This window comes from Furipterus horrens, unplaced genomic scaffold (assembly GCF_987537825.1).
Source record: "Furipterus horrens unplaced genomic scaffold, mFurHor1.1.pri manual_scaffold_7, whole genome shotgun sequence".
Classification (NCBI taxonomy): domain Eukaryota; kingdom Metazoa; phylum Chordata; class Mammalia; order Chiroptera; family Furipteridae; genus Furipterus; species Furipterus horrens.
In genome coordinates this window covers 93,323,127-93,337,493 of record NW_028327177.1, presented here as the reverse complement: position 1 = coordinate 93,337,493, position 14,367 = coordinate 93,323,127, and the positions used below count along the sequence as shown (strand labels likewise).

General features: G+C 39.2%; 1 protein-coding gene and 1 pseudogene across 1 annotated transcript; one reads left to right on the top strand and one right to left on the bottom strand.

Moving 5' to 3' along the window:
- Positions 1 to 2,012: 2,012 nt before the first annotated feature.
- Positions 2,013 to 3,715, bottom strand: LOC150004805 (non-POU domain-containing octamer-binding protein pseudogene; annotated as a pseudogene).
- A 2,404-nt stretch (positions 3,716 to 6,119) lies between these two features.
- Positions 6,120 to 11,713, top strand: PDE12 (phosphodiesterase 12). The gene is made up of 3 exons (XM_090283985.1): positions 6,120 to 7,558; positions 9,866 to 9,944; positions 10,440 to 11,713. The coding sequence occupies exons 1-3, from the start codon at positions 6,251 to 6,253 to the stop codon at positions 10,880 to 10,882; spliced, it is 1,830 nt and encodes a 609-aa protein (XP_090140111.1). The 5' UTR covers positions 6,120 to 6,250; the 3' UTR covers positions 10,883 to 11,713.
- The last annotated feature ends 2,654 nt before the right edge of the window (positions 11,714 to 14,367 follow it).

Sequence of the window (14,367 nt, the reverse complement as noted above, 5' to 3'; positions counted from 1 at the left end):
TTGACTTAATTTCTTCAAAGTAATTTTTGATTGCTGTTATACTAACATTATATCTTATATTAAATGATACACCTATATCATATATTATGTATACTATTCTATACAGTATAGTATTATATAATATACAATGTTATCATTATAAATTACAATAAATATGTTAAAATATAAGAAAGAAATAGCACCATTGGTGGGAATGTAAACTAATGCAGCCACTATGGGAAACAGTATAGAGGTTCCTCAAAAAGTTAAAAATAGAACCACCAAATGATCAAGCAATTCTAATAAATCCAAAGGAAATGAAATCATTATCTCAAAAAGATATCTGCACCTCCATGTTCACTGCAGCATTATATAATAGCCAAGGTATAAAAACAACCTAATCATAAGTATTAATCAATGGATAAATAGGTAAAGACAATGAAAAATATATAGATACAGTTATACAGATATAATATTCTATTACTCAATCATAAAAAAGAACAAATCCTGCCATTATGCTAAGTAAAATAAGTCAAAGAAAAATACTGTATAATTGATCTCACATACACGTGAAATCTACAAAAAAACTGAATTCATAGAGACAGACAACAGACTGGTAGTTGTCAAAGGAAGAGAATACGGCAGGGCAGGGAGTGCAAGAAATGGGTTATGTGGTGAAAAAGTAAGGACTTCCATCACATTCAGCAATGCCATTTTAATGATTTTTTGTGTGCCTAATCTATTGTGTTTTTCACAATAATCTAACCAAATTGAACATAATAAATTAAAATAGCTGATTATGCTGTTGATTCTAAAAAAAAGAAAAGTAAGAACTTCTATTTACAAGATAATCAAGTTTTTGGATGTACTGTATAGCATGGTAACTATAGTTAATGAACTATACTGTATACTTAAAAGTTGCTAAGAGAGAAAATCTTAAGAGTTATCATCACAAGGAAAAGGAAAAAAAATGTAACTGAGATGATGATGTTAACTAAACTTATTGTGGTAATCACTTGGTAATATATACATATAACAAATCATTATGTTGTATGCCTGGGACTAATACAATTACATGTCAATTGTATCTCCATAAAACTGAAAAAATTATAAATTAGAATGTTTAATACATAAATAGAATAAATAGGTCCCTTAAATAAAAAACAAATGGAAATTATTAAATTTTGAATATATGAGGAAGTAAATAACCCTGAAGTGATATTACCAGGTACTACTCAAAATTCCTGAGTGCTATCACTCAAAGCTACAGTATCATGTTGTCCTTCAGAAAAAAAAGATAGAGTTATATTCTTTTTTAAAGGCTTAAACTGTATTTTAATAAGTTGATGCTACATTACTGCCCCCATTTTCCAGAAAAACTCCAGAGGTATCAGGGACAAATTAAACATGGTACATGAATTTAAAAATGCACAGCATAACTACCTAAGACAGGCAAGGCTGAGAACTACTGTCCAACACTCAGCATACAGGAAACATGTTCCCAAGATTGTATGAGGTCTACCAAGAAAAGCTGTGAACAGCAACATGAGACACAAAAAGGCCATTCCTGGGTTCTTTACTCAAGAAAAAGATGGAGGCAAGTTAACACAAGTTTTTGGTGGTGTTGTTTTTCTAAGATATACTAAAATGAAAATCTCTAAAAGAAAATGTCTTCCTTAGGACATGAAGAGATAATATATGGAATATAACAGAACCATATGTATGTTATCTGTGACCTCTGCAGACGCATGCCTGAACTCCCACCTGGGGACTCCCACCTGGGAGTGAATGGAGTGATGGGGCTAAGGTCATTGGGGGATGTTTTGGTGGTATATGTGGCAGTGTCTCTGGGGTTGGGGGACTTAAGAATGAGAAAGCAAATAGAACAGGATAAACAAAGAATGGAATGGTCAAGATTAATGAGGGCTCTAACTGGATCCACTTTGCCATTGTTCCCTTCCTCCCAGGCCATCAATAATCACATATTCAGGAATGCACCACACAGGTATGATTTAATGATATACCACACAGAATTCATTTGTTAAATATTGCCCCTCCCTTGCCCTCTACCTCCAGCATATTCCCTAGAGTAGTACAGTCAGGGAAGATCTAACTATTGGGAGGAATCCATAACAGTTTTCCAGGGTAGAATTCTGGCTAGTCCAAAAAGGGTCCTTCTCTTAAGTGTTTTGGGAAACTAAACAATGCCATTTTTTTAGTATTGGTGACATTTGTTTGGAGCAAATTCAGCTCCAGGAGCTGCACAGTTGGATGCAAGAGGGGTTAAACCAATTGCCCCTATTCCTTCCATTGTAGCAGCTTGGCTGAAGCATTTGGTAGTTGGTGGGGTCAATACCAAGGTTCCATCTGGCATCATAATGGCAGGTCCTGGAGGAGCTGGGGTACCAGCAGGCACAGGAGCAGGAGTCATGGTGCCTCTGTTGTTTATGCCCACAGTATCTTCCATAGCCATCTGACCCATCCATATCTCCTGCCCTCTCACATCAAGTAAGGTTCTCTTGAATCCTTCCTGCTCAAACTGCATCTCTTCTTCACTGCGCCTGTGCTCCTTCTCCTGCCTGAGCTCCGGTTGCTTTCATTTTTGCACTTCTTGGTTGTGCAGCTCTTTCATCCTCCAAAGTTCTTCTTGACACCTCTTCAAATCCTGCCTCATTAGCATGACCTGGTGCGCATGATGAGCAGCCTCCATCTCCAGTTTCTCACAAGCTTCCTTCATGTTGCAGTCCACTTGGTCCTGCTGCTGTTTCTCCATCTCAGTGAGTGCCCTCCAGTGCATGGCATACTCATACTCAAAGGAGCCATGCTGTGCAAATCTAGGTGGCTGCTCCTGCTCCTTGTGAAATTGCTGGTTCTTTATAAGCAGCTTCTCTGGAAGTTCGTCTTCATCATCTAATTGCTCCATGGGTTCCACAGTCACAGGCTGAGGAAATGTGGTTAGCAGGAAGGAGCCTTCACTGCATCTGTTTCAGAGCTTTCTGAGCAAGCTGGCTTCCCTAAGAATTCAACAATGCCTTTTCTTGAGGGCCTTCCTTGTTTATCCACAACGATTATGGCCCTCTCCACCTGGCCAAACACAGAAAAGGCTTCCTCCAGCAGTCCGTTGGGCACATACTGAGGAAGGTTTCTAACTGTATGGGATGCATTATGATAGGCAAAGCTCACATGCAGCTGCTTTCCACAGAGCTTTAGCAATCTCTACTAGGGTTCTTGTTTCCAAGCAGATAAAGCCAAAGCTCTTGTCTTCATGAATGAAGACTTTGCCTGCCTTCCCATATTTTTCAAATAGTTTCCTCATTTCTTCCTCAGTGATGTCAAGAGAAAGACTGCCCAGAAAGAGCCGGTTACATTGGGTGAAGTTCTTCTCTCCTGGTTTCCTGAAATTCTTCAGGTCAGTAATCAAGCATTCATTTTGGCTGCTGGCTTGTTGCCCATTTGCAGGTATTGGTGGTGGCGGTGGCTGCTGCTGTTGTTGGAGCCGCTGGTGGTGATACTGATGATGCTTCCTTGGAGCATGGTATTGCTTCTCCAAGTTAAAGGTTTTATTGCCCTGCATTGTTGAACCCCTCTGCCAACTGTTTCTTCTCAGAGTAATGGTTACGCTACATGGCCTCTACCATCCCAAGAAAAGAGATAGTTATATTAATTACCTATGCTGTTAACTGATGTTACTAACTAAAGTGAAGGTAACCACAAGATACTAGTCTTCACACACTAATCTTTATGATAATGTGTAAGTAACAAGAATAATGCCATCAACCTAACTTTTGCTTAGTGAAGGTTAGCTTGTGTTTCTTGATATGGACTGAGAATGGATGAGTAGATTTCTATTAGCCCCTTCTTTTGGTATCAGGGAAAGCATAGTATTGGTTCAATCTTTCAATCTCAAGTTTTAATTCTATAATTATAATTGATATTTATTCGTCGTTGGCGGCGGCAGCCGTCCGTCTTGAGAGACGATGGTGTAGCTTCTTAAGAGTCTATCTGCACCGCCAAGAATGGTTGTGCAGTCCAACTCGGGAGTGACACGGTATCTGTCTCCTCCCGTGTTGAATCGACATCTTGCGATGACGCTGGAGTGTCCTCTCCAGTGAAGCTGAAGCTACAGAGCCTGGGCAGGGTGATATGGAGGGTCTGCTGTTGCCCATGCAGCAGACCCCCCCCTCTCTTCGCAGCTGAAGGGTCCAAGGGAAAGACGGAGTCAATACAGCTTGGCTTCAGGTGCGCCGCAGGAGTTGCCGGTGTTGACTACAACGTCAAACCGCCTTAGGGACTCCGGCTCCGGATTTTCTGTCGGGGTTTACTCCCCCAGCCTTTCCCCTGAAGAGGTATGCCGCAAGGCAGCGGAGGTTTTTTGGAGTCAGAGTTTTCCTTCTCTGATGTGCCCTGACTGGAAGATCGAACCAGCGACACTTAGCTCGCAGGCCGACGCTCAATCCACTGAGCCAAACCAGCCAGGCAATTGATATTTATTATGTATATAATTATGCTATGATTTAGCCTCATGAATATATACCTTCAAACACACCATTTTTTGTGTATTATTTTCACATCTGTTGAGTTCAAATTAAATTAAACTTTCTATGAGAAGTTGTGGTACTTTCAGAACATTTCAGATACTCTCTTGAAAGAATTGACAAGAGATAGTATACCACGGGTATACTATAATCCTATTTGTGTAAAAAAGTGGAAAGGTATATATTCATAAATATTTGGGTATGCATACAAGTCAGCGATAGAAGAATTACTTTTTTCACTATAGATATATTATAACCTTTCAAAAAATAGCACACACAAAAAAAAAACTAAAAGAAAGAAGTATATCACTTTAAGGTATCTGTCTCAAAACCAAGATTAAGACTCTTCTACAGGGTTAAACTATATCAGCTTGCTTGACAGAAAGTCACATTTTCTAATAGGGCTTTAATCTTTAAGTTGATTTAACACTGAGTTCCACAAAATTGCATAAAAGAAAATGCTGGGGATAAGAAAAATGCCATTTTTAAGTTTATATTACTATATGTGGGTACTATAAACTGGAGTACTAAGACTTATTTTCTTCCTTCGTTAGGTCAGTTAATATATTGACTTTTATCCTTGTATTGTAACCTTGGACTACATATATCGCCAATTTCCAGTCACCTGTTAAAGGCCTGGGGAAGTGAGGCCAGGAGAGGACAGGAATAGAAATTTCCAGACTGCAAAATGCAGCCTTCTTTTAGAACAGTTTAAAAGGCCTTTTTTTCTTTATAGTAAGCCAGGGGAAAGGTATGGCTTATTATTAGATACCCAGTAAATAAACATTCTACTTGTAGAATAAGGTAGTATATACATAGATCTTTTGTCCAGAGAAGCAACTTCTCAATTTGTCTTTGAATCTTCAAGAGCTTTTTCCCTTTAATCACAGAACATTAATGATATTAAACACAAAATCACTGTTTCTTGAAATACTTTCTTCATTTGACTTTCGGTGAAGCTACACTTATATCTTCTTACTGGTTATTCTCAGTCTCCTGTCATTCACTCAGCAATGTCTGTGTGACCTTGAACAAGTAACTTAACCTCTCTGGGCCTCACATCTGTAAAAGACATTTTTGCATAGTCATCGTTCACTAAATGAGAGTACCATATGTTGTCGTTGTTACTAACTACCACAAAGGCTCAGCTCTGCGCGTTGAGGCTTGCGCAACCTGAGGCGAACCCGCCACACCTCGGAAGAGTATGAGCTACGTCAGGAATACTGCGGAGAGCAACTGAACAACGCTTTTCACTCCCGGAGCCCAGCCGACAACCCGGACGGAGTTCCCTACGTTCTCACGCAGTTAGTACCAGACACACGAATACAAAGCAGGCGGTTTACAGTCCAGGCGAAAGACCGCCTCCTTCAGGAAAGCTGACCGCCCACCCACTTCCGGATGGGCGCACCTTCCCTTTTATTCTCTAACTGCACTTTCGGTAAAATAATAGAGATTAATATTTCACTCTGGCATCTTTGTTTCCTTCATTTCCTCCTCTTTATGACTCAAGTTGAAGATAAAAGTTAAACTGGGAGCTATTAGGGACATAACTGGCTAGAAAAAACGAGCATGTGAGCGGACCAGGCGAAAGTGCCTGACGGGAGCACCTCCGCCTTCTTGTCGCCGGCCGGAAGTTGTGGGACTGAATGGGTCCCAGAGCCCGGGGTTGCGTCTGCTCTGTTTCCACCTGAGACTTAGCAGCCGCCTGTCACGTCAGCCGCTGGGCCACCAGGTCCATGTGGAGGCTCCCAGGCGCCCGCGCCGCGCTTCGTGGGGTCCGCGCGGCCGTGGAGCGGCACAGTCGGGCCGAGACTGCAACTGAGACGGCGGCAGGCGCAATGGAGCGCGCTGTAGTGCGCTGTGTGCCCTCCGAACCTAAACTAAGCTTGTCGTTCGCGCTGGCCGACGGCAGCCACAAGAACATGCAGCGCGACCAAAGTGAGCCGCTGGGTCGAGCCCTCAGCCGGATCGCCACCAACGCCCTCAAAGGCCACGCTAAAGCGGCTGCCGCTAAGAAAAGCAGGAAAAACCGGCCAAACGCCAGCGGCGGCGTGGCCTGTGCGGGACCTGGGTCCGAGCCGGCTGCGGCCTGCGAGCCTGTGGTGAAGCTGTACTACCGGGAGGAGGCAGTGGCTGAAGACGTGCTCAATGTGGACGCCTGGCAGGACGGCGCTGTGCTGCAGATCGGCGATGTCAAGTACAAAGTGGAGCGCAACCCGCCCGCCTTCACGGAGCTGCAGTTGCCACGCTACATCATGGCCGGCTTCCCGGTTTGCCCCAAGCTTAGCCTCGAATTTGGGGATCCCGCCGGCTCTCTCTTCCGCTGGTACAGGGAATCCAAACCCGGATCGGTGGAGCCTGAGGACGGAGGCTCCTCGTCATTGTCTCGCTCCTCGCCTTCTGTTAGTTGGACGGAAACGGGTGTGGACCAGCGTGTCTACACCCCGTCCAACGCAGACATCGGGCTACGGCTCAAGCTTCATTGCACCCCAGGCAATGGGCAGCGCTTCGGGCCAAGCCGGGAGTTGGAAAGTGTGTGTCCAGTGGAGGCCGGGCCCGGCACTTGCACCTTTGATCACCGGCATCTCTATACTAAGAAGGTGACGGACGACGCTCTCATCCGCACTGTCTCCTACAACATCCTCGCTGACACGTACGCCCAAACTGAGTTTTCGCGTACCGTCCTATATCCATACTGTGCCCCTTACGCCTTGGAGCTCGACTACCGCCAGAACCTTATCCAGAAGGAACTCACCGGGTACAACGCCGACCTCATCTGTTTGCAGGAGGTTGACCGCAGTGTGTTTACAGACAGTTTGGTGCCCGCTCTCGAGGCCTTTGGGCTGGAGGGCATGTTTCGAATCAAGCAGCAGGAAGGCCTGGCTACTTTCTACCGAAAGTCCAAGTTCAGTCTCCTCAGCCAGCATGACATTTCTTTCCATGAAGCCCTGGAGTCCGACCCACTTCACAAAGAACTGCTGGAGAAATTAGTTTTGTATCCATTGGCACAGGAGAGGGTGCTCCAGCGATCTTCTGTCCTTCAGGTAAAGTAGCTTGACCGATCTCTTTACATACTCGCCCACTTTTAGGGTCCTGGAAAGGGAGTGGGGGTGGGGCTGCTTATAATTTAGATGAAACCATCCAGATTTTACTGAAAGGTGTTTGCTCTTGTATCTTCAACACAAAGGTTAGCCTTCGTTCATTCATTTAGCATATAGTTATTGAGCTGTTATTCTTCGCATTTTATTAGTGGGGAAATAGACAAATTTACTTATCCAAGTTCACACAAGTGCGGAGCCAGGAATCTTATAGTTAGTTAGATATTCCATTATCACTGGGTATGGTATTAACTAGCTGCTGCTTAGTTTAGGCTATCATAGGGCTTTTTTTTTTTTAATTGATTTTTAGAGAGAGGGGCGGGGGAGAGACATCCATTTGTTGTTCCACTTGTTTATGCATTCATTGGTTGTTTATTGTCTGTGCCATGACCAGGGATTGGCAGCCTTGGTGAATAGGATGATGCTCTAACCAACTGAGCTCCCTCTCCAGGAAAAGCTATCTTACTTTCTTAAAAAACATATTTATTTTGTGTTTGTCCAGATTTTTTAGGTAATTGGTTTTGTGCAAAGTAAGAAAGTAGCTACCATTTTTTTTCATCGACTACTGTGTTTCATGAACATCCATGTAGGTTCATTTAATTGAGTCCACCCCACAATACCCCTTGAGGGAGGATAATTTTCTTTTTTTTTTTAACCAGTGATGAAGTTAGCTTAGGAAAAAAGTGGCTCCAGGTCACATTGCTGTAAATGGTGGAGTGGGTAATCAAACCTAGGTCTGTCTCACTCCAAAGCTGGCACTATCTCCAATCTTGGTGTTGTTGTCATCTAAAGTATATTCTTTTTATACTACTTGCATGTGTTAGGCTGTTACTGAAGCATGTTATTCTTTGTCCTGTTTATACAGTAGTCGCCCTTAGCCATGGTTTCAGTTTCTTGCACTCTAAAAATACTAAATGAAAATTTTCAGAAATAAACAATTCATACATGTTATTAATAAATTGCCTGCTGCTCTAAGCAGCATGATGAAATCTCATACCCTCCTACTCTATCTAGCTCAGCACTAATCATCCCTGTGTCCAGCATATCTATGCAGTATAGGCTACCTGTCCATTAGTCACTTGGTAGCTGTCTTGGGCATCAGATGGACTGTCATGGTGCCACAGTGCTTGTGCTCAAGTAACTGTTCTAAGAGACTGACACTGTCACAATGCCTAGTACAATAGGGTATTTTGAGAGAAAGAGAGAGCACATTCACATTACTTTTATTACTGTATATGCAGTGTTATAATTGTTCTGTTTTACTATTAGTTATTAACTTCTCCTTGCCTAATTTATAAATTAACTTTATCAGAGGTATATACGTACAGGAGAAAACAGTATATATGAAGTCTGTCCAGAAGGTATCCAGCCATGTAATATGAAAAATAGAGACATTTATTGAAGAAGATACAAGGTACAAGAAACATGGTACATAGGACAGTGGTGCATCAGTCCCCTTCAAAGTCAGCACCTTGGGACCTCACACAGTTCTCCCAATCGTCATCAGATGCCCTATCATATTTTCCTGAATCTCATCAAAGGTCTGAAATCTCTTCCCTTTCAGAAGTTATTTTAGTTTTGGGAAAACTAGAAGTCACAGGGTGCCAAATCTGGGCTGTAGGGGGCTGAGTCACCTGGGTGATTTGATGTTTCACCAATACCTCTGCATGAGACATAATGCATGAGCAGGCATGTTATCATGATGAAGCTGCCAGTCACCAGTTGCCCATAGCTGTAGCACTCTAAATCATCCCAGTAGTTTCCGCAGAAAAATGTTCTAGCTTAATGCAAAATTTGATGCAGATCCATTGCTCTACTCATATTGATTGCCACAGCCACACAGTATACATGCTCACTCAGTGGCATCTACTGCCCCCACTGACTAGTACAATGAAGTTGTCATTGTTCACACATGGGCATTCCAATCCACTCCTTGGCTTCCAGGTTACATCGATGTCATGCAAACCATTCTTGTTATATTAACAGAGGCTGGACTTTTTCTGGACAGACCTCATAAATAGGGTTAGGTTTCAGGCATCCACTGAGGATCTTAGAACATATACCCTGTGGATAAGGGGGCACTATTGTATTAAAAAATGTTTAACAAAAGTTAAATTTCATAATTATGATCATACTTAATTAGTATGGGAAGGATATAGAATAAAATGTTACTTCATCATAGTCTTAGATAAAAAAAAATTCAGAAGATTTTCAGATAGCAGCTGAAGTCTTGGCACTTTCTATATGTTTTAGATTTCTGTTCTTCAGTCTACAAAGGACTCTGCTAAAAAGATATGTGTTGCAAATACCCATCTCTACTGGCATCCCAAAGGTAGGTTTTATTGGTTTTTACATGCGACTTAAACATGGTAACTTAAGGTCAATATATATAAAGCTGTTTTCCACAAATAGATTTTTTTTCAGTCTTATTGAGATATAATTGACATACAGCATTATACAAGTTTAAGTTGTGCAGCATAATTACTTAATATACATTGCAAAATGATTACCACAAGCTTAGATTTTTAAAAAAAAAAAAATTTTTTTTTCTTGTGATGAGAATTTATAGGTTTTACTCTATTAGCAATTTTCAAATATACCATACATACAGCAGTGTTAACTATAGTCATGCTGTATTTATCTTATAACTGGAAGTTTGTGCCTTTTGACCACCTTCATCTAATCCCCCACACACACAGTCACACACACAAATATACATCTTCAGTGTCACCCAGATGCTGTAGTTTGTGAGCTTTTCTTTCTTTCTTTCTTTTTTAACTTAAAAGGCAACTTTAAAAAGTACTTACACTGTTTTTTATATTCATAGGTGGGTACATCCGTCTCATTCAAATGGCAGTAGCCTTGGCTCACATTAGACACGTCTCATGTGATTTGTATCCTGGCATACCAGTTATATTTTGTGGGGACTTTAATAGTACCCCATCAACAGGAATGTATCATTTTGTCATCAATGGCAATATTCCAGAGAATCATGAAGACTGGGCTTCCAATGGGGAAGAGGAACGATGCAACATGTCTCTTACCCATTTCCTAAAACTGAAAAGTGCTTGTGGTGAGCCTGCTTATACAAATTATGTTGGTGGCTTTCATGGATGTCTGGATTACATTTTCATTGACTTAAATGCTTTGGAGGTTGAACAGGTAATTCCACTACCTAGTCATGAAGAAGTTACCACTCATCAGGCCTTACCTAGTGTTTCCCATCCCTCTGATCACATAGCACTTGTATGTGATTTAAAGTGGAAGTAGATCTGTGTTTAATGGAATTTAAGTCCGCTTTAGTAAGGGAAGTTTAATATGAATCAAAATTTATGTGTAACCTTCAAAGAGGAAAACTAGACACTGACTTCTTAGTTCTTACTCTACTGGTTATGTTCTTCATTACATGACTATTCATAACCTTTGCATAATATAGTTTCTCTACCTTTTTTTGCTATACTTGGAGGAAAAATATATTTATGACTGGCAGGGGACATTGAATTATTGTGCACATTTTATAAGTACTTTTTTTTTTAGTCTAGTAATGAAGAATTTTGTAAAAAACAAAAAACATTTGAATGATGCTATAATTTTTCTATCATAACACATTTAAAATTGAATCATGTTTATATAATTAAGGGGAAAATGCATACAAGTTAGGGTGAAAGGCCTAAGTTCTGATACATAGAAGGAATAACAGTGTTTACCTCTACCTCAATTTGGTTAGCAATTTAATACAACTTCAGAGATTTAACAAAAGCTTAAAATATACTATCACCAATTGTTATGCTTCTCATCTTTCATTTCCCAATAAACATTTTCATTCTTTTATTAGGATTTTAGTTGTTAGCGTATGTTACAAATGAACATACTCATATTCTCTTTCTTACTGCAGCTCATTTAACTTTTAGGATGCAAGCACAATTTAGTATTCAGAGTGAATAGTAACAAAGTCAACTTGATCACTTTGTCTTTAATTACTCTTGCCCATGAAAAATGTTTATAAATTAACAGGAAATTTGACCAGGTGATTTAGAGAATATGTCACAATACATTATGAGAAACTGTCTACTGATATGGGCTTTAAATTTTGAATGAACTATTAAGCCTTTCTGTGCTAGATGTATTTTTTCAATTGTTGGTTTATAAATAGAAGGGGGAGTGGTTGGTAGGGCTTTTGAGCATCTCAGAAATAAACTATTCCTTTTATAGGCTTTAACATTATAGTTTGAGTTACAGGGAAACATTGTATATATAATTTATATACTGTATTGTAAAATTTTTTAGTATGAAGCCAATTATTTTAAAATTAGACAATAAAATAAATAAAATTAGAAATTAGTTTCACTATTAGTGTCTAGCCTAGAGTGGTAACCAAGCTTTTCTAACTCATTTATCAACATACCTAATTTGTAATGCTTTAGCTGTTGCTTTTCTGATGTTTAGGAAAACTAATGTTATCTCATTTCTGCTTTTAATTTCTAGCTTATATATTAAAAGGCCACCCACTTCAAAAAGTGCTCTGATTTTCCACAGTTGTGAGAGCCTTCATTCCATTCTTTTATCTCTAAACCCAATACCATAAGAACGTAACTCTTGATAAAGTAGTCTGCACTTTCATATTCTGCTCCCTGTTCAATGTATTGTTACCTCTTACTTTAGTAAGTTTGAGAATGAGAGGGTTTTACATGCACTTTAGCTTGAACCTTGAAGTACTTAAAAGTACTTGAGGGGAAAATTATGGTGCAAGTTTCTTGGTATCTTCTTTAGGAAAAAGCTGTAAATGAAAAATTGATGTTACTGAATTGTGCTTTCCTAAATAACATTTTTGAGATCATTTTAACATCAGTTTACAAATATATAAATATTAAAGCCAGAGTCTGATTCTTTTGCAAGAATCTTTTTCTTTTTAAAATTTTGTTTTGGCCTTCTTTCAAATAAACATGTTGACAGGGCTCTTAACAAAAACTTGAGAGAAAACAAAAAACTTCTAAGCAAAAAGTTGAGAAACACTGAAAGAAAAAAATTGTAACATGACATATTCATGCCCACAAGAAAAACATACAATTCCTGTATTAATAACATGGCTAGCTAAATTGAGCTCTGGTCAGAAAAACTCTTAAGCACTTACCAAAAAAATTTTTTTTTTATTTGCTTACTAAACAGTGTGATCAGATTGTATACAAGCATTTTGGAATATCTGAATATAGAATCTTATGAAGTGCCTCGTATTCTGGTTAAATCTTCAATATACGGATATGTTAGTATGATTGGAGTCCAAAAGCAGGGAACACTAAGAAAGCTGAATAAATAGCATATCAAAATTTCCTTGTAATCAAGTAAGAATAAAGCATCATTCAGAAATGTTTGTGTTTAAAGCCATCTTTGTGACAATTTTTCAATTACATTTGGATTTTTAATACATTTAATTTTAATAAAACATAGAAAGTCTAGCAACTCTGTTGAGCCACATTTCAAGATGTCATTAGTTCTTGCTGTATGAATTAATATTCTAAAATTTTATCTTGATTATAAATGACCAAGAATTTATAGAACACATTATCCTGTTCATTGAACTTTTGCACAGTTACCACTAGACGTATACATTAGTAGTCTGTAATTCATTAGCAAACACATCATTTCTGGCTATAATAATAATTTAAAAATTCTGAATACTAGTATCAATTGTTTCAAATTTCCAAGAATTTCATTGGGTGATGACTTCTCAGAGAATTAAGGCCTTATTCTCAGAATGTGGTGGTTTCAGTCTGGAGGTAGATCTCTGAGGAACATAATACAAAGGAGAGAGGGTCCAAAGAATACTACCATGGGAAGATCTTCCTCATGGAAACTGACACCTTTAGATCTCGTATTCTCCAGTTACGAAATACAGGCAGAGGTTCCTTACAAACTAGTTTGAGACAAAAACCAAAACCATATATATAATGAAGGGTAAAAGTTTGCACTACTAGTTTATCACAAGACTCACATGACAACTCAATAGGGAAAATCTTTCCTCTAAAAAAAATTGAGTTGATGCTGATTTTCATAATTCAAAAACATTTTGTTTCAAAATTTTTAATATTTTGCTCTATATAGTACTAGAAGGAAATGCTATCTAATTTCATTTTGGGAGAAGAAACAACTTTAAAAGTTTTAACTGCTGTGGGTAATACTGCAATTCATAAAGTGGTCCCACTTTATGAGAAAGTCTATGCTTTTAACTTACTGAAAGAGTTGTATTAATTTGGGTGATTTTTGTAGCACTAACTTCAAAATAGTGATACTACATTCTGAGATGACAATACCAAAGCATTTTTTTTAACTGAAGTGAAATTCACATAAAACTAACCATTTTAAAGTGTGTGATTCCATTGTATTTAATACATTCATGATGTACAACCATCATCTCTAGTTCAGAAACATTTTCATCACCTCAAAGGAAACCCCTTATCCATTAAGCAGTCTCTCCCTCATTTCCTCCCCTCCAGCCCTTGGCAACTACTAATATGCTTTGTGCCTCAGTGGATTTCCCTGTTCTGGATATTTCATAAAAATGGAATCATGCACATGTGACCTTTTGTGTCTGACTTCTTTTGCTTAGCACACTGTTTTTAAGGCTCATCCATGTAGTATCAGTACTTCATTCCTTTGTATGGCTGAATAATATTGCATTGTATGGTCATACTATGTTTTGTATATCCAAATAGACATCTGAGTTGTTCCCACCTTTTGGCTATTGTGAATAATGCTGC